The sequence below is a fragment of the Mustelus asterias genome, chromosome 5 (assembly GCF_964213995.1).
Source record: "Mustelus asterias chromosome 5, sMusAst1.hap1.1, whole genome shotgun sequence".
Lineage (NCBI taxonomy): Eukaryota > Metazoa > Chordata > Chondrichthyes > Carcharhiniformes > Triakidae > Mustelus > Mustelus asterias.
Genome location: NC_135805.1, coordinates 31,103,585 through 31,123,875, shown reverse-complemented (window position 1 = coordinate 31,123,875; position 20,291 = coordinate 31,103,585). Strand labels below are relative to the sequence as shown.

The 20,291-nt window shown below is 45.1% G+C and overlaps 1 protein-coding gene across 1 annotated transcript in view; it reads right to left on the bottom strand.

Moving 5' to 3' along the window:
• The window catches only part of ak9 (adenylate kinase 9), a 370,082-nt gene that overhangs the window by 191,675 nt on the left and 158,116 nt on the right, over window positions 1–20,291 (bottom strand). The window contains exons 17-20 of the mRNA XM_078213534.1: window positions 20,132–20,288; window positions 17,784–17,851; window positions 11,528–11,852; window positions 9,597–9,699 (exon numbers count right to left, since the gene is read on the bottom strand). Of these exons, the coding sequence (XP_078069660.1) occupies window positions 9,597–9,699; window positions 11,528–11,852; window positions 17,784–17,851; window positions 20,132–20,288 (653 nt within the window). The remainder of the gene's footprint in view (window positions 1–9,596; window positions 9,700–11,527; window positions 11,853–17,783; window positions 17,852–20,131; window positions 20,289–20,291) is intronic.

Here is a 20,291-nt window from a genome sequence, read left to right as displayed (position 1 = left end):
GGGACAAAGTGCCAATGCCCAGGGGGCACCTTGGCACTGCCCACCAGGCATTGGATAGTGCCAAGGGACGGGGCCTAATGGAGGGTGGGGCCTGATGGGGCAAGATCTCTGGGGGGGGGGGGATCGGTGGGGGTGGGGGGGTCCCACTGCCACTCGGGATCGTTGGGGGGAGGAGGGAGGCCAGTGATCGAGGGTGGCCATTGGTGTGGGGGGGTGGGGAGCAGCCTGCTGGTGGGATCAGGGCTGCAGGGTGGGGGGGAGGGGTCAAGACTGCCTTTAGGGGGTGAGGGGGATCGAGGCAGGCCAGGAGGGGGGTGGGGGCTCGTGGCCGGCCGGGACATGTCCGGACGACCAGCGATCAGGCTGTGGGGGCTCGGAAGTCCGGCATTGTGGGGATCGTGAGGCTGGCCAGCGATCAGGAAGCCAGCAGACAGAGACCACTGCACATGCACCAATCTCAGCACTAACAGATCAGCAGTGGCCCACTCAGTGCTGTGCTGCCGGTCTCAGCCACGGGGATAGGTCCTGCCCGCTGATTTTTAACGGGATTTACGCTGGTGCTCTCTGCAGTGCACAGAGTGTGGGACATTCTTCTCTAATCTCCCACTGTCCAGTGTAATTTACTCCAGTTTTCACATGAATTTGGCACTTAGAATTTTTTGGGAGAATCAATTTGAATATGTTTCAGGACAACGACGATGGGTGCCGCCCATTCAGAAAGCTACACAGGCTTGATGATGCCCAGGTCTTCCAGCCTTTTCAGTTCAACCTCTGCTTTCTGGTGAAAGGCATATGGCACCGAGCAAGCTCTGAAAAACCTAGACATAGCCTCAGGGTTTAAGTAAATTTTGGCGTTAACCCCTTTTATCGTGCCAGTTCTCTCTGGAATACCTCCTGATATTTCTTGGAATCATCCATACTGGACATTAAATATATCCAGCCAGTCCAGTTTTAATTTTTTAACCAGTCCCGTCCCATGAGACTGGGCCTCTGTCCTTCAATCACCATGATGGGCAGCTGAGCTAACTGGTTCTTATATGATACCCATGCGGAGGTTGTCCCCACTATCTTTAGTGCCTCTCCAGTATACATCAACAGGGTAGCCTCAGAATGGCTGCAGTCCCTCCTGGAGATGTTGGAATGTTTTTTCACCTATAACAGTGGCTGCAGCGCTTGTGTCGACCTCCATTTTCAGGAGGTGGCCATTAACCATTAAGACAGTCTCAATGGGAGGTATCTTGTTGATTTGGACTTGATTGAGTGTGTAAACCTTGGATCCCTCCTTTGGTTCCGCCGCCAGCTTATTCACAGGGGTTGTATTCATCGTTTCTTTTTTTGTGTATTGGGTGCAGCCTGCTTTGCTCAACACCTAGTTTGCAGGTGGCTCTTTTTACATCTGAAACAGATAAAATTCTTGCACAGGTATCTCCCTTGGGGGTGGTTTCCCCCACATCGAAAATATGACTTGGACCCTGGTGCTGAATGACTATTCTGCACCCTTGCTTGGGCCGTTCCTAGCAGCAGCCTTTTCCTGCCACAACTGGTTCATCTGATTTTGCATGCCTTGCAGCTCACACCCGCCTTGCTCAGTGCATTCACTCACTTGGGCCATCTTTACTGCTTTTTCCAGTGAAATCTTGGTTTCAGCAAGCAGTTTCTTTTGAGTGTTGGGATTGTTGATCCTGCAAACCAAACGCTCTCTCAACATGCCTCTCAACGAAGCCCAAACTCGCAGTGCTCAGATAATTGTCAAAGTCTGGCCACAAAGCTGGAGACCGTCTCCTGACTTAGACAAACATTGCCATTTATCATTCTCACTGAATCAAAATCTTGGAATTCTTTAGCTGACACCTCTTTGGAAGATCTACATCACATGGACAGCTGGGGCTTAAGGAAATGGCTCATTACCACCTCTCCCAACAGAAAATGGACAATAAATGCTCGCCTTGTCGACTGTAATAACTCAGGAAGCCCAACTGGAAAGGAACAGTAGTTCCTTAAACACAAAGTAAAGCCACTACTCTGTGGCATGCATATATAGGTCCCAACTGGGACAATAGTTCTGCAGACCTTTCCCGGTATCTGCTGTATAAAGAACTCAGGTGACAAGTTCCACCTAGCGGATCATTGATGTTACCAAGGGGACTTGTATTCAACAAGCAAGACTTCTTGAGAAAGTGAGAGGGCATGGGATCCAAGGGGCTGTTGCCTTGTGGATCCAGAACTGGCTTGCCTGCAGAAGGCAGAGAGTGGCTGTGGAGGGGTCCTTCTCTGCATGGAGGTCAGTGACCAGTGGAGTGCCCCAGGGATCTGTTCTGGGACCCTTGCTGTTTGTCATTTTCATAAATGACCTGGATGAGGAAGTGGAGGGATGGGTTGGTAAGTTTGCTGACGACACCAAGGTAGGTGGTGTTGTGGATAGTTTGGAGGGATGTCAGAAGTTGCAGCGAGACATAGATAGAATGCAAGACTGGGCGGAGAAGTGGCAGATGGACTTCAACCCGGATAAGTGTGTAGTGATCCATTTTGGCAGATCCAATGGGATGAAGCAGCAGTATAATATGAAGGGTACCATTCTTAGCAGTGTAGAGGATCAGGAGGACCTTGGGGTCCGGGTCCATAGGACTCTTAAATCGGCCTCGCAGGTGGAGGATGCGGTCAAGAAGGCGTACGGCGTACTAGCCTTCATTAATCGAGGGATTGAGTTTAGGAGTCGGGAGATAATGCTGCAGCTTTATAGGACCCTGGTTAGACCCCACTTGGAGTACTGCGCGCAGTTCTGGTCACCTCATTACAGGAAAGATGTTGAAGCCATTGAAAGGGTGTAGAGGAGATTTACAAGGATGTTGCCTGGATTGGGGGGCATGCCTTATGAGGATAGGTTGAGGGAGCTTGGTCTCTTCTCCCTGGAGAGACGAAGGATGAGAGGTGACCTGATAGAGGTTTACAAGATGTTGAGAGGTCTGGATAGGGTAGACTCTCAGAGGCTATTTCCAAGGGCTGAAATGGTTGCTACGAGAGGCCACAGGTTTAAGGTGCTGGGGGGTAGGTACAGAGGAGATGTCAGGGGTAAGTTTTTCACTCAGAGGGTGGTGGGTGAGTGGAATCGGCTGACGTCGGTGGTGGTGGAGGCAAACTCGTTGGGGTCTTTTAAGAGCCTTCTGGATGAGTACATGGGATTTAATGGGATTGAGGGCTATAGATAGGCCTAGAGGTAGGGATATGATCAGCGCAACTTGTGGGCCGAAGGGCCTGTTTGTGCTGTGGCTTTCTATGTTCTATGTTCTAAGCTCCACAGGGAGATCAGTTAGAGATTCCCCATGGAAACTCATGGGGTTATCACACCAACAATGCTCACATCCCATGTGGCACGGTGGCACAGTGGTTAGCACTGCTGCCTCACAGTGCCAGGGATCCGGGTTCAATTCTGGCCTTGGGTGACAGTCTGTGTGGAATTTGCACATTTGTCCTGTGTCTGCATGGGTCTCCTCCGGGTGCTCTGGTTTCCTCCCACAGTCTAAAGATGTGCAGGTTGATTCACCATGCTAAATTGACCCTTAATGTCAGGGGGACTAGCAGGATAAATACATGGGATTACGGCAACAGGGCCTGAGTGGGATGGTTGTTGGTGCAGGCTCATTGGGCCAAATGGCCTCCTTCTGCATTGTAGGTATTCTATTCGATGACACAACTTAATTTAATTGTTTTGTTAAATTGTTGCATGTTTGCTTACATCACCTAAATTCTTATTTTCCCTGTGCCCCCTCCTTCACTAGTTCCCAGTTTTTTTTCCTTCTTACTCAGCCTGTGGCTTCCATCTATTACTTTATCCACAAAACCTTTCCACACTCATACTTTCTTGGAACCCAAAAACAAGTAAAACAATGCATTATCAATTAAGAGCCCAATTGAAAGGGGCACTAGTATCACACCAAAATAAAAACTTTAAAGGAAACTTATCGACTAAAAAAGAAATTCCTGGAGTTAGTAATGCACTACAGACTCCTCGCCCAGCCCCCAAACTCCACCATCACCACCACCCCAACATGTTGCTTGCTTATTGACAGAGCTGCAAGCACTTAAAAACAAATTCATATCTCCCGATCCAACTACTGCCTTCACTGATGTTTTCCCTCCAAGTCCAACATATTGCTCAATGTGCTCCCTCACCAACGTACGTACTCATAATAAGCTCTTCCCTGTTGCATTTTCCATCATCATTGCCCCAGAACCTAACCTTGCCCACTCCCTCTGATCATCTCCCATCTATTTCCACCAACAAGTCCCATCCCAACCTCTAAAAGCTCTCATTTGCAAACAGACAGTGTACAGTTTCTCCCCCCTGCACTTTTATCTCCAAACTTACCCCTTCCAGTTCAGGTGGAAAATACAGAAAAAATTCAGAGACCAGATCAGAAACTTATGAAGTTAGACTAGACTGCAACTATTTTTGATTTTGCCATTAGTGTGAGGATAAGAACATAAGAAAATAAGAACATAAGAAATAGGAGCAGGAGTAGGCCATCTAGCCCCTCGAGCCTGCCCCGCCATTCAATAAGATCATGGCTGATCTGAAGTGGATCAGTTCCACTTACCCGCCTGATCCCCATAACCCCTAATTCCCTTACTGATCAGGAATCCATCTATCCGTGATTTAAACATATTCAACGAGGTAGCCTCCACCACTTCAGTGGGCAGAGAATTCCAGAGATTCACCACCCTCTGAGAGAAGAAGTTCCTCCTCAACTCTGTCCTAAACTGACCCCCCTTTATTTTGAGGCTGTGCCCTCTAGTTCTAGCTTCCTTTCTAAGTGGAAAGAATCTCTCCACCTCTACCCTATCCAGCCCCTTCATTATCTTCTAGGTCTCTATAAGATCCCCCCTCAGCCTTCTAAATTCCAACGAGTACAAACCCAATCTGCTCAGTCTCTCCTCATAATCAACACCCCTCATCTCTGGTATCAACCTGGTGAACCTTCTCTGCACTCCCTCCAAGGCCAATATATCCTTCCGCAAATAAGGGGACCTATACTGCACACAGTATTCCAGCTGCGGCCTCACCAATGCCCTGTATAGATGCAGCAAGACATCTCTGCTTTTATATTCTATCCCCCTTGCGATATAGGCCAACATCCCATTTGCCTTCTTGATCACCTGTTGCACCTGCAGACTGGGTTTTTGCGTCTCATGCACAAGGACCCCCAGGTCCCTTTGCACAGTAGCATGTTGTAATTTTTTTCCATTTAGATAATAATCCAATTTGCTATTATTTCCTCCAAAGTGAATAACCTCGCATTTGTCAACATTATACTCCATCTGCCAGATCCTCGCCCACTCACTCAGCCTGTCCAAATCTCTGCAGACCTTCTACACCCTCCACACGATTCACTTTTCCACTTATCTTTGTGTCGTCTGCAAACTTTGTTACCCTACACTCAGTCCCCTCCTCCAGATCATCTATATAAATGGTAAATAGTTGAGGCCCCAGTACCGATCCCTGCGGCACGCCACTAGTTACCATCTGCCAACCAGAAAAGCACCAATTTAATCCGACTCTCTGCTTCCTGTCGGATAGCCAATCCCCAATCCACGCTAACACCCTACCCCCAACTCCGTGTGACCCAATCTTTTTCAGCAACCTTTTGTGAGGCACCTTATCAAACGCCTTTTGGAAATCCAAAAACACCGCATCCACCGGTTCCCCTCCGTCAACCGCACTAGTCACATCTTCATAAAAATCCAACAAGTTTGTCAAGCACGACTTTCCCCTCATGAATCCATGCTGCGTCTGCTTAATCGAACCATTCTTATCCAGATGGCCTGCTATTTCTTCTTTAATGATGGATTCCAGCATTTTCCCAACTACAGACGTTAAGCTAACCGGCCTGTAGTTACCCGCCTTTTGTCTATTTCCCTTTTTAAACAGCGGCGTAACATTGGCCGTTTTCCAATCCGCCGGCACTACCCCAGAATCCAACGAATTTTGATAAATAACCACTAACGCATCCGCTATTACCTCTGACATTTCTTTCAGTACCCTGGGATGCATTCCATCCGGGCCCGGGGACTTGTCCACCTTCAGTCCCATTAGTCTACCAAGCACTGTCTCCCTGGTAACATTAATTGTATTGAGTACCTCTCCTCCTACCAACCCTCTATCGTTAATATTCAGTAAACTATTTGTGTCTTCCACCGTGAAGACTGACACAAAAAACTTATTTAAAGTTTCAGCCATTTCCTCATTTCCCACTATTAAATCCCCCCTCTCGTCCTCCAAGGGTCCAACATTCACTCTTGCCTTTTCTCTATTCCTTTTTATATATTTGTAAAAGCTTTTACTATCATTTTTTATATTTAGAGCTAGCATAGCTTCATAACCTATCTTTCCTTTCTTTGTCGTTCTTTGTTGTTTTTTAAAGTTTTCCCAATCTTCCGATTCTCCACTATTTTTGGCCACTCTGTACGCATCGGTCTTTAATTTAATACTCTCCTTAATTTCCTTCATTATCCACGGCTGGTTATCCCTTTTCTTACAGTCCTTCTTTATCACCAGAATATATTGTTGCTGAGTACTGAAAAGGATCTCCTTAAAAATCCTCCACTGTTCCTCAGCTGTCCTACCTACCAGTCTGCTCTCCCAGTCCACCTTAGCCAATTCAGCCCTCATCCTATCGTACTTCCCTTTGTTCAAACAGAGGACACTGGTATGGGACCCTACTTTCTCCTCTTCCATTTGTACCAGAAATTCGACCATATTGTGATCACTTGACCCAAGAGGGTCCTTCACAAGAACGTCCTTAATTCTACCTACCTCGTTACACATTACCAGATCTAAGATAACTCGTTCCCTCGTCGGTTCTGTAACATACTATTCAAGGTAACTATCCCGACAGCATTCTAAGAACTCTTCTGCCATCCCACCCCTTCCAACTTGAGTCAGCCAATCAATGTGCAGGTTGAAGTCTCCCATGATTATTGCCATTCCGTTTTTGCACGCATCCATTATTTGCTTGTTTATAGTCCTCCCCACCTCAACATTATTATTTGGGGGCCTATAGACCACGCCTACTAGTGTCTTTCTCCCCCTACTATTCCTTATCTCTACCCATAACGATTCCACGTTTTGTTCCTTCGAGCCTCTGTCATCCCTCACTACTACCCTGATATTATCTTTTATTAACAGAGCTACCCCACCAACTTTTCCTTCCTGTCTATTCTTCCTAAATGCCTGATACCCCTGGATATTCATCTCCCAGTCCTGGTCTCCCTGCAGCCACGTTTCTGTAATGGCCACTAGATCACACCCATTTGTGCTGATTTGCACCATCAACTCAATAACTTTGTTCCAAATGCTTCGTGCATTCAGGCAAAGTGTCTTTATTCCAGCTTTTATCTGGACCCGATTTGATGAAACGCTATCAACCTCTACCTCGCCCTCTACTCCTTTAACTACTTGAATGCCCTCATTCACTTGCACTCGCTCCCTCTCCTCTACCATTGATTTTGTAAATTCCTCTTACCTCTGCACCCTCCCCCCATAAATTCGTTTAAAGCCCTATCTACAGCCCTAGTGATACGATTCGCTAGAACTCTGGTCCCAGCACGGTTCAAACGGAGACCATCCCATCTATACAGGTCCCATCTGCCCAAATACTGGTGCCAATGCCCCATGAATTCGAACCCATTCCTCCCACACCAATCCTTGAGCCACGAATTCGTCTCCTTAATCCTATTAACCCTGCGCCAATTCGCACGTGGCTCAGGTAGTAATCCAGAGATTACCACCTTGTTTGTTCTGCTTTTTAATTTGTTCCCTAGCTCTTCGTACTCCCTCTGCAGATCTTTAGTTCCTGTTTTGTCTATGTCATTGGCACCTACATGGACCACGACAACTGGATTTTCACCCTCCCACTCCAAATTCCTCTGCAGCCCAGATGATACATCCTGGACCCGAGCACCAGGCAGGCAACACAACCTACGGGGATATTCCTTATCCTGGTCACAGAGAACAGTGTCTATGCCCTTAACTACACTATCCCCAATTACTACTACATTTCTCTTTGATTTCTCCGTTGCAGCCGACAGTTTGCTCGTCTTCTCGCAGTCATTTTTCCCATCTACACTGGTGGCAAGAACCTCAAATCTGTTGCACAGATTTAAGGGCTGAGGTTCTTGGGACTTTACCTCCCGCAAACTACTTCCTTTCTTCCCCCCACTGCCCACCTTCTTCCCCCCACTGCCTGCCTTCTTCCCCCCACTGCCCGCCTCACCTGCAGCCACTCCCTATTGTCCCTGACCCCCAGCTAAGTTAGTCAGTCTAAGGGGCGTGACTTTCTCTTTATATCCAGATAGCTCTCCCCTTCCTTGATGAGCCTCAGTGTCTGTAGCTCAGAGTCCAGTTCATCTACCTTGAGCTGGAGATCCTCCAGCAACCAGCACTTACTGCAGACATGGTCCCTGGGGTCCACCTTGGGGTCCACTTGCTCCCACATCATGCAGAAACAGCACATTACATATCCCTCCATACCAATTTACCTTGTATAAGTTGGTGTAATTTAAACGTGAAACCCTACCCTGCCTCTGCCTGTCCTCGCCGAAGCCCTGTGGGCCAAAGCCCTTACAGTTCACACTCTACTCCCCACTCACTCCGCTGCCCGCTCAAAAGTGCGGCCCGCTTTTAAACCCTCCAAAAACCTTCCAGGCTTCTCCTGGGCCTACTTCCTGTTTTGGAAAAAAAACCCTCTGATCTTTAACACAAATTTAACTGAAAAATAAATAAATCAATCAAATGCAGAAACACACTCCCTTACCCTCAGCCTGCTCCTGTGGAACAATGAGGATAAGGTGTTTCACTCCAGGTGTGATTCTATTGACCCACTAGGAAGTTTTTATTAAAACAAGCTTTATTTAACAATACAGTTTAACGATAACAAAAATAAATAGCACAACTTTTGCCAATTGAAATACTTAACCATGACAAAATACAATTCTTAACTGCTAATCTATGTCTATTAGTTCCAATTTAAGCAATATTCCTCATAGACGTAAACTCCTCTTCAAAATCAGTTAGCAAACAACAGGCTTAAGTGCTGATAGGCGGGTTGCTAGTCTATTTTCTAGCAGGTCCAAACTGCAGTCTCCAGAGTGAGAGCGAGACAGAGAAAAAAAAGAGCTCCTGCTCCTTGCAGACCCAAGCAGAAAACTGCCTGCTTGTCTCTGTAAGTGTAGCTCCTCCCATTAGCACATGACTCAGCATCTGTCAATCAACCTAATCAAACCCTACACAGAAAACCCCAGGGGGGCAACCCAAAAAATAAACAAAACTGCATTAGCTCAGATTAAAACAAACATTCTAATATCTGGGATCAATTATTGTTCTACATTCTCAGCATGTGGGCTGCCTGTAGCAGAGTGGCATCGTTTAAATAGAGTTGAATTTTAACATATCCTTCACAAGAACCATGATATAAATACATTTCTTAAAGGCACAATATTATCACAAAAACACAAAGACATACAAAAAAACACAACAATTCAAATCACACGAGAGAAAAGTAGCAGTAAAAATAATTGAGGGTGAAAATTGATCTACTTACTTTTCAAGTTTACTTTTTGCTGCCGCTTCTTTAAGTCTATGTAGTATCTTGACTTCAATCTGATCTTTATTTAAATTATACAATCGGTGTAGCAGGAATTTTCCTAATGGTGTTAAGAAGCATATTAAACATCAGAATTCGAATACATGTTTTAATACAGTTGACCAATCATCAAAGCAATCTACTGTGATACACTATAACACTAACAGGAACGCATGATGCTGGAATCTGAACCAAAAACAGAAAATCGTGGAAAATCTCAGCAGGTCTAACAGCATCGGTAAAAAGAGAATAGAGTTAATGTTCCAAGTCTGGATGACCCTTTGTCAGAGCTGAAGACAATAGAAAACAGGGTGATATTTATACTGTTGGGGGGGGGTTTGGGGTGATTGACAAAGATGTCATTGTCAAAAAGACAAAGGGAATGTAAATGGTGGTGATTATGGTTAAGAAGTGTGCTACCTTCCTGTCCTTCCGAAATGTGAAGTAACATTTTCACCAGACAAGTATTGGGCAATGATCATCTCCAACAATAGAGAATCTAACCTTTGCATTTTAACATTCAATGGCATTAGCAAGGCTGAATCCGCACTATGAACATCATGGGAATTACCATTGACAAGAAACTCAACCGGCCTAGCCAAATAAATAGTGTGACTACAAGAGCAGGAAACCTGCGGCGAGTAACTCACCTCCCAACTCCCCAAAACCCTTTCCAACATCTACAAGGTACAGATCACGAGTGTGATAGAATACTTTGCCCTTGCCTGGGCGAGTGCAGATCCAACAGCTTCACACCATCCAGGACAAATGCAGCCTGTTTGATTGGCACCACACCCACAAACCACCCGAGGCCTTGTTCATCGTGGCCGGGGACTTCAATCAGGCCAAGTTTAAGAGCTTCCTACCAAGATACCACCAATATGTCTTGTCCCACCAGAGGCCCAAACATCCTAGACCACTGCTACACAAATACCAAACATTCCTACTACTCTATTGCCCGCCCACACTTAGGCAAATCAGACCACAAGGCTGTGCTCCTGCTCCCGGCTTACACACAAAAACTGAAGTGGGAGAATCCGTCAAAGAAAGTCGTGCAATGTTGGTCTGAAGAATCGGATGATCTCTTACGAGACTGCTCAAAGCCAGTAGACTGGTCAGTGTTTAAAAACTCTGCGACCAGCCAGAACAACTACACTACAGTAACTGACTTAATTAGTAAGTGTGCAGAAGACTGTATGTCAAAGAAGCAAATCCGTGTGTTCCCAACCAGAAACCATGGATGAGCAAGGATATCCACTGCTTGCTGAAGTCCAGGTCTGTGACACTCAAGTCAGGCAACCCTGACCTATACAAGAAAGTAAGAAGTCTCACAACACCAGGTTAAAGTCCAACAGGTTTATTTGGTAGCACAAGCCACTAGCTTTCGGAGTGCTGCTCCTTCATCAGATGAGTGGGAGTTCTGTTCATAAACAGGGCATATAAAGACACAAACTCAATTTACAAAATAATGGTTGGAATGCGAGTCTTTACAGATAATCAAGTCTTAAAGGTACAGACAATGTGAGTGGAGAGAGGGTTAAGCACAGGTTAAAGAGATGTGTATTGTCTCCAGCCAGGACAGTTAGTGAGATTTTGCAACCCCAGGCAAGTCATGGGGGTTACAGATAGTGTGACATGAACCCAAGATCCCGGTTGAGGCCGTCCTCATGTGTGCGGAACTTGGCTATCAGTCTCTGCTCAGTGACTCCGCGCCGCCATGTGTCGTGAAGCCCGCCCCGGAGAACTGTCATCCGAAGACCAGAGGCCAAATGCCCACGACCGCCGAAGTGCCCCCCAACAGGGAGAGAACATTCCCGCCTGGTGACCGTCGAGCGGCACCCATCCATCCGCAGTCACAGCGTTTGCATGATCCCCCCAATGCACCATACCTCGGGACATCCCCCCCGCAGCGCACCAGGCAGACAACGCCGGCCGAGTTGCAAGTGCATGCACCGTGCACCCAGTGGACGGCGCTCCCACGTGAGACGACGGCACCCGTGTCAACAATCTGGCACGTCCCGCAGAGGCCGCCGCGGCAGGGCCGCGCAGCACCGCGGACTGCCCGGCCTTCGGGAGGGCAGTGGCCGCGGCGCTACATGGCCCTGCCGCGGCGGCCTCTGCAGGACGTGCCAGATCGTCGACACGGGTGCCGTCGTCTCGCGTGGGAGCGCCGTTCACCGGGTGCACGGTGCATGCACTTGACTGCAGCTCAGCCTTCAATACCATTATTCCTATGAAACTCATCTCCAAACGCAGTGGCCTGGGGCTCGGCTCCTCCCTCTGCGACTGGATCCTGACTTCCTAACCCACAGACCGCAATTAGTAAGGATAGGCAACAACATCTCCTCCACGATCATCCTCAACACCGCTGCCCCACAAGGCTGTGTTCTCAGTCCCCTACTGTACTCCTTACACACCAATGACTGTGTGGCCAAATTCTCCTCCAACTCGATTTTCAAGTTTGCTGATGACACCACCGTAGTGGGTCCGATCTCAAACAATGATGAGACGGAGTACACGAAATAGATAGAGAATCTTGTGAACTGGTGCGGTGACAATAATCTCTCCCTCAATGTCAATAGAACGAAGGAGATAGTCATCAACTTCAGGAAGCGTAGTGCCCCTGCCTACATCAATTGGGACAAAGTTGAAATGATCAAGAGCTTCATGTTTCTAGATGTCCAGATCACCAACAACCTGTCCTGGTCCCTGACACTATCGTTAAGAAAGCTCACCAATGCCTCTACGACCCTCACCAACTTTACATATGCACCATAGAAAGCATTCTTTCTGGTTGTATCACTGCTTGGTATGACTTCTGCTGTGTCCAAGACCGCAAGAAACTAGAAATGGTCATGAACGAAGTCCAGTCCATCACTCAAACCAGCCTCTCACCCACTGACTCCGGCTACACTTCCCACTGCCTTGGAAAAGCAGCCAGCATAATTAAGGACCCCAGGCACCCCGGACAAACTCTCTTCCACCTTCTTCCATCAGGAAAGAGATACAAAAGTCCAAGGAAGCGTACCAACTGACTCAAGAACATCTTCTTCCCCGTTGCCATCAGACTTTTGAATGGATCTACCTTGCATTAAGCTGATCTTTCTCTACATCCTAGCTATGACTCTAACACTATATTCTGCACTCTCTCCTTTCCTTCTCTATGTATGATATGCTTTGTCTGTATAGCGCGCAAGAAACAATACATTTCACTGTATACTAATACATGTGACAATAATAAATCAAATCAAATCAAAATAAAATCAAACATTCACTCCCTCCACCATTGACACACAGTAGAAGCAGTGTTTACCATCTACAAGATCTACTGCAAGAACTCACCAAGGCTCCTCAGACAGCATCTTCCAAACCCATGACCACTGCCACCCAGAACAAGGGCAGCCAATACATGGGAACACCACCACCTGAATGCTCCCCTCCAAGCCAATCATGATCCTGACTTGGAAATATATCATCATTCCTTCACTGTCACTCGGTCAAAGTCCTGGAACATCCTCCCTATTAGCACTTTGGGTGTTCCTACATTACATGGACGGTAACCGTTCAAGAACCATAGAAAGGTTACCGTGCTGAAAGAGGCCATTCGGCCCCTCATGTTTGCACCAACACAAAAACAGAAAGAATGAACGAGTTACTCATTTTAACCCCATTTTCCAGCACCTGGCTCGTAGCCTGGCAGGTTACAGCATTTCAGATGCAGAAAAGGGACCTTGAATTCGGCATTTCAGCTTCAACCACCAATTCAGACAGTGGATTCCTAACACTAACCACTCTCTGTGTGAAAAGGTTTTTCCCATATCCTCTTTGATCCTTCCAGAAATCACCTTAAATCTATGGCCCTTGGTAGTTAACCCCTCAGGTCGGGGAAACAGGTCTTTCCTGTCTACCCTGTCTCGCCCTCTCATAATTTTCATAGAATCATAGAATCCCTGCAGTGCAGAAAGAGGTCATTCAGCCCATCGAGTCCGCACCGACAACAATTCCACCCAGGCCTTATCCCCATCACCCCCTGTATTTACCCTGCTAATTCCCCTGACACTAACGGGCAATTTACCATGGCCAATCCACCTACCCTGTGCATCTTTGGAGTGTGGGAGGAAATCGGAGCACCCAGAGGAAACCCATGCACACACATTTTTGTACAAATCAATTAGGTCTCCCCTTAGCCTTCTCTGTTCTAAGGAAAACAATACTAGCATATCCAATCTCTCCTCATAACTGTGATTTTTAAGCCCTGGCCACATTCTTGTAAATCTCCTCTGTACTCTCTCCAGGGCAATTATGCCCTCCCTATAATGCGATGACCAGAACTGTAAACAAAACTCCAGCTGTAGTGTGTTTTATACAGTTCCAACATTACATCATTGCTTTTGTATTTAATACCTTGCCAAATAAAGGAAAGCAGCCTATATGCTTTCTTGACCATCTTGTCCAACTGCCCTGCCACCTTCAAGGACCCATGGGCATGCATTCCAAGGTCTGTGAATGCCTCAACCCCTCTCAATATCTTGTTGTTTAGTGACTATTCCCTTGTTTTGTTTATCCTCCCCAAATGCATTACCTCACACTTTTCCAGATTGAATTCCATGCCACTTCTGCCCACTCAACTAAATGATTGATATCATTCTGGAGTCAACAGCTGTCCTCTTCATTATCAACTACATGGCCAATTTTTGTTCAATCTGCAAATTACCCAATCATGCCACCCACTTCTGAATCTAAATCATTAATATAAACAACAAACAGCAAGAGTACCAACACTGAGCCCTGTGGAACACCACTGGAAACATGTGCAAAAATATCCATTGACCATTACTGTTTGTTTCCTGACACTTGAGCCAATTTTGGATCCAACCTGCCACTTTCCCCTGTATCCTATGAGACCTCACTTTTCTGACCATCGAGATCTTGTCAAGTGCCTTATTGAAATCCATGTAGACAATAACCACTGCACTACCCTCATCAATTCTCCTTGTTACTTCCTCAAAACAAATTTTAAAAATTAAAAAAGGTGTAATGGCGCAAGGATAATTTGCTGTCCCTGAGTCAGAAGTCCCGGGTTCAAACCCCATGCCAGGATTTGATCACCAAAGAAACAGTAGTCAAGTATCAACATGGGGTGATAAGGTGGCACAGTGGTCAGCACTGCTACCTCACAGCGCCAGGGGCCCGGGTTCGATTCTGGACTTGGGTGACTGTGCGGAGTTTGTACATTCTCCTCGTGTCGGCGTGGGTTTCCTTCGGGTGCTCCGGTATCCTCCCACAGTCCAAAGATATGAAGGTTAGGTGGATTGATCATGCTGAATTGCCCTTAGTGTCCAAAGATGTGTACATTAGGTGGATTAGCCATGGTAGATGCATTGGGTTACGGGGATAGGGCAAAGGGTAGGGCCTGGGTGGGATGCTCTTTCGGACAATCATGCCGACTCGATAGGCTAAATAGCCTCTTTCTGCACTGTAAGGATTCTATGATTCCATGACTTCTAAATTTTTCCAACATAGGTCAATGGCAGGTGGTAAGAGTGGAAGAGATTCCTGATCAACAGGCAGCTCATGATGACCTTCTTAAGGACAATTAGGAATGGCCAATAAATGTTAGCTTAGTCAGCGCTTAGTCATCCCACAAATGTAAAAAAAAAAATTCTCTCTGCCCTAGCCTTTATTTTCCCATAAATTAAATTTCAGCACAATTCTTCAGTGCATCTTTCCTCTCAGAGGGGCAGCCTTTAAGAAGAGTAAGCTGGCTGTTTAACATGGTTCCTGAATAATGTCAGTGGATTTGTTACAATGATGAAGTTTGGAGGATGATATTTTGGGACCTTAGCTTTAAATTTAGGGCAACTGAAGGGGGTCATGTGACCACTCAGTCAGGCAATAAGCTTGGGTAGTTTGATTGTTGGAGATAAAAGGAAAATTAAATTGTTTTACTGAGAAGAAAGTGCAACGTATTTACGCATGGAGACATTGGTAGCAGTCTGAGCTTCCCAAAGTTCCAGAAATGTGTGTAACTATTGTGTTGTAATCAGTTGGCTGTAAACTATCCATTTACTTCCAAGATAAAAGGAAATTGAGGTTAGGGATAGCTAATTAGTATTTCTGCCTAGATGCAATATTAATCTGTTTCACATTGCCATGGGGAAGAGGGCAGTGGAAGCCATTTTTTAAGATTACATTAAACGCTTCCCTACAAATCAGTGAAAATGCGGACAGGAGTTTCTATGTGATCAGCAGAGAGAAAAAACTGTTCGGGGGCAATCTTACCAGCTTGTGCCATCAGTCGATTGCTGTGGCAAGCTGGTAAGATCTACGAGAGAGGCGAATAATTGGGAAAGGCACAAGGCTGATTATAATGGGCACTGAGAGCTGATTCAGGTGAACCACATCTTAAGCTACAATGGTCTCACTCACATATAGGCCCTTTAAACGCACAGACAGGCTGTGTTAAAACACACATCCCGCTCTGAACCCAAGTTTGTGTCTGTGGATTTCTTCTCAGAATCCGTCCAGATGGTTGTCACATAAGGGTTTCCAAACTCCACTCCCTGAAAACACGCTTTAAAATCTTTCACAACACTGCTTTCCATCAGTGGTTTTCATTCCAAATTCTAGTCCAGGTTTTCCAAATGACTCTTTTAAACAGAGTTTCCGCTCCACTTGTAACAACAAATTCAGTATCCAGGATTTTCAACTTCCCTTTCACAATTTCTTTGACTTGACTGTTATACAACCTGTTCACAATTGTTTTAATTATCGATCCCAGACTCTATGGAAATGCCCTCAAACTTTTGATTTACCTCTGAAGTCTGCTTTCCCACTTTAGCTCTGGCTACTGCAGCTGTCTCTTTTACTCACAGCACTTTGTTTGATTTTCTCTTTGAATTTTCCTCTGAACAATACCTTGGTCTCTGTTCTCTTAACTTCAGTCTTAAGTCAATCTTCATGCCCCAATTCCCTAGTTCTTAGAATCTTAGAAACCCTACAGCACAGAAAGAGGCCATTCGGCCCATCGAGTCTGCACCGACCACAATCCCACCCAGACCCTACCCCCATATCCCTACATATTTTACCCAGTAATCCCTCTAACCTACGCATCCCAGGACACTAAGGGCAATTTTAGCATGGCCAATCAACCTAACCCGCACATCTTTGGACTGTGGGAGGAAACCAGAGCACCCAAAGGAAACCCACGCAGACACGAGGAGAATGTGCAAACTCCACACAGACAGTGACCCAAGCCAGGAATCAAACCCAGGTCCCTGGAGCTGTGAAGCAGCAGTGCTACCCACTGTGCATCTGGTTCTTTGGGAAGTGTGCCTCTTGCAGATCCCTTGTCCTGTCCAGCTTCTCCTGGCAGTGTTGAGAGATGTTCACTCACTCCCTTGTATCCTTCTTCACTGCAAACAAATTCAGCTAAAAACTAAATTCAAAAGCCTTAAAAGTCCCTGAGTTGCGAAGAAAACACTGATACTTCTGCCAGCATCTATTTGCTTTATACACTGTAACCCTCCCTCAGCACAATAGAAGCACAGTTGAAATTGAACCAACTCCCACACATACAAACATGAATGTCAGCATGAATTTAAGTATAGGTTTTACCCTTCCTTACACAGAAACATTAAATTAAACCCACTTAAAACTATACCTTCTTTCTAATGTTTACCAATACAAATACAAATCCGTTTGCGTATAAAATAAGAAGTATTTTAGTCAATGGCTTTTATTCATTTGTTACAACAAAAGTTTTGAAGTATGAAATCTTATTGTGTCATTCTTTCAACCATCAAATGGAAGTTTGAATCTGTTTCTAAGAAGTTATAGTTCTCTGCAGGGATCTCCCCTACTGAGTGCAGAGGTAATCACAGGGTTAAGAAGACAGCAGATCAGGATCTGCTTGATTAGGTGCTAGATCATTCAGACAAGGTGGGTACATCAAATTTGCATGCTATCCACCTCAATCTTAACATGTGTGGACCATTCGCAAAATGTTTTTCCTGTGCCCAAAAGTCAAGTTAGCACAATTTCTAGCCCTTAAGTCTTTATAGGCTGGTAGCAGTATAATAGAGATTGATTTATTTGTTGCGGAAGTGATACCGTTTGTAGAAAATGTATTTCATAATATCTCACCTCAGTCATTTCGTACTGAACTTTGAGCTGGAACACTGATGAAAGGTACTTAGTCCACTGATTATAGCCTTCCAACAGGATGTATACAATGTGCATAATCATGGACTTCTACATGGTAATTTCTTGAGGGATGAGATTAAGTGCAAGGAATAATTCTAACCCTGAAGGGGCTGATTTTAACTATGCAAATTAAAATCCCTCCACATGGATTTGACAGTTACTACAGGATCCATTTTAAAAATAGCACTTTTCCAAGGCATTGTGATTAGTCCTAACTTCCATTTTATTTGTCTTATGAATACCTTTCCTTTAGAATGAATGAATAACTGGTGACATCTTTGGTTTAATAATTTCCATAGGCTGCCAATGTTAGAAAGTGAAATTAATGTTAACAGAGAATACCACCGAGCAAAGCAACTTTAGTAAGAGCTGAATGTTGATATTGCTTTCTCAGATTGATTTTTTTTTAAGCCAGTATCTTTTTTTAACACTATTTATTGTAATCCTCATCATCTCATCATTACATTCAGCAGACTGCTGTATTCATTTATTCCAACATTCCCTCAAGACACAAATTACCTCATTAAAATTTTTAGGCACGCAGCGGCCAGCAGGCCAAAAATGTTATTTTTTCTATTCAAAAATAGTTAATGTCTCATTCAGATTGGTCAAGAACATTATGAAAAAATGACAAACTTCAATAATATCAAAAGTAGTTCAAGATAAGACCACTTCTGAGAATTCTCCCATGCACTCCCCTTGCGACTTTCCTCATTTTCCTTTACCTTTTCTAAAACTTTTCCAAGTGCCAGTCAAGTACCTGGGGTCAGAGCTATGGACAACATGAGATACTTGGAGTGAAAGGGTTGCCCCGCTAAGACCTCCAAGTTTTGGAATTGACCCAGAAACACTGTTTTATATGATCTGTCTTGATCTGCTGACTTTGAAGGCATCTTTGAATAATGAACAAATAAGTCACAGGTATTTGAGGGAAGGAACAATCCTTGGAATATTATCTTGCTCTTTCATGAGTTATGAGAATATATCATTGGTTGTTAACCACTGGAATCATGCTTCTACCAGTACCACCAATGATTTCCTCACTTGCTCCAACTAGCTGAAGGTGATAGACTCTTCACTGCATACCGCAAGTAATGATGGCTGGGCCCAGAAGCTCACTGAATTTCTCTCCCTTTCAAGGATACTAGCGACAATCAGGAAGGGAGTGCAGTAGGCCTTAGAGGAATAACAGAAGGTGTTTTGAACCTCCTTTTTAAAGGGGGGTGCCTCTCCTTTGCCTCATGCAAGAAATTTATAGGGCCTGAAACAATTTAACTCTAATTATTGAGGCTCTTCTAGCACTTTTTAAAACATGTTCCAATTCTTTTGGTGATGCTACAGATGATTTGTTGCCAGACCTCCATATTTACCCCAAAGGAGTGGTGAATTTCCTCCTGCTGTTGGTGGGGAGGTGGAAGGAAGAGGTGGTCCCATTGGGAACCTAACTTGTATTGGCAAACACACCCAATACAAGAAAATGTGTTGGGATCAGAGAGAAGTGAGCACAATGAGTGAAAAGCCTGCTGTAATCCTCCTTAGACAATGAACCCCATGTTGAACAAAATCCAGGATTCTTTCCGTCTGTGAGAAATGCCATAAAACTGAGTTCAATATATTGCTTGTTAACATATTATCTTCCATCCTCATGGAATGGTGGTAATATCAAAGTGATATTTTTGCTAGACTATTAATCCAGAAACTCAGCTAATGTTCTGGGGACCCCGGTTCAAATCTCACCACGGAAGATGGTAGAATTTGAATTCAACTTTTAAAAATCTGGAATTAAGAATCAACTGATGACCATGAAACCATTACTGATTGTTGGAAAAACCCATCTGGTTCACTAATGTCCATTAGGGAAGGAAATCTGCTGTCCTTACCTGATCTGGCCAACATGTGACTCCAGAGCCACAGCAATGTGGTTGACTGATGGTCCCCGGAAGGGTAGGGGGTTTTAGTTCAGTCGGGCAGCATGGTCAGTGCAGGCTTGGAGGGCCGAAGGGCCTGCTCCTATGCTGTAATTTTCTTTGTTCTTTGACTCCCTTCTGAAATGGCTTATCAAGCCACTCAATTGTATCAATCGCTATAAAGTCTCAAGAAGGCAGCTCACCACCACCTTCTCAAGGGCAACTAGGGATGGACAATAAATGCTGACCAGCCAGTGACATCCATGCCCCACGAATGAATTTAAAAAATGATGGGTTTTTGGTATGTTACAAGAGATTTGCTGATACATATGTTATTCTTACTATCAAAACAAAACAAATTCAGTTAATTGGTTTACTTACCATCATTCACAGCATTATTCAACAAGAAGATGTTATCAGGAGAATAACCGAGCTCTACCATTACTTTACAATTATCTATTGTTTCTGGGAAATCATCCAGCACCCAACCCCCAGCCACAGGATGATCAGGATTCTTCACTAATTTTTCTTCACCAATCTG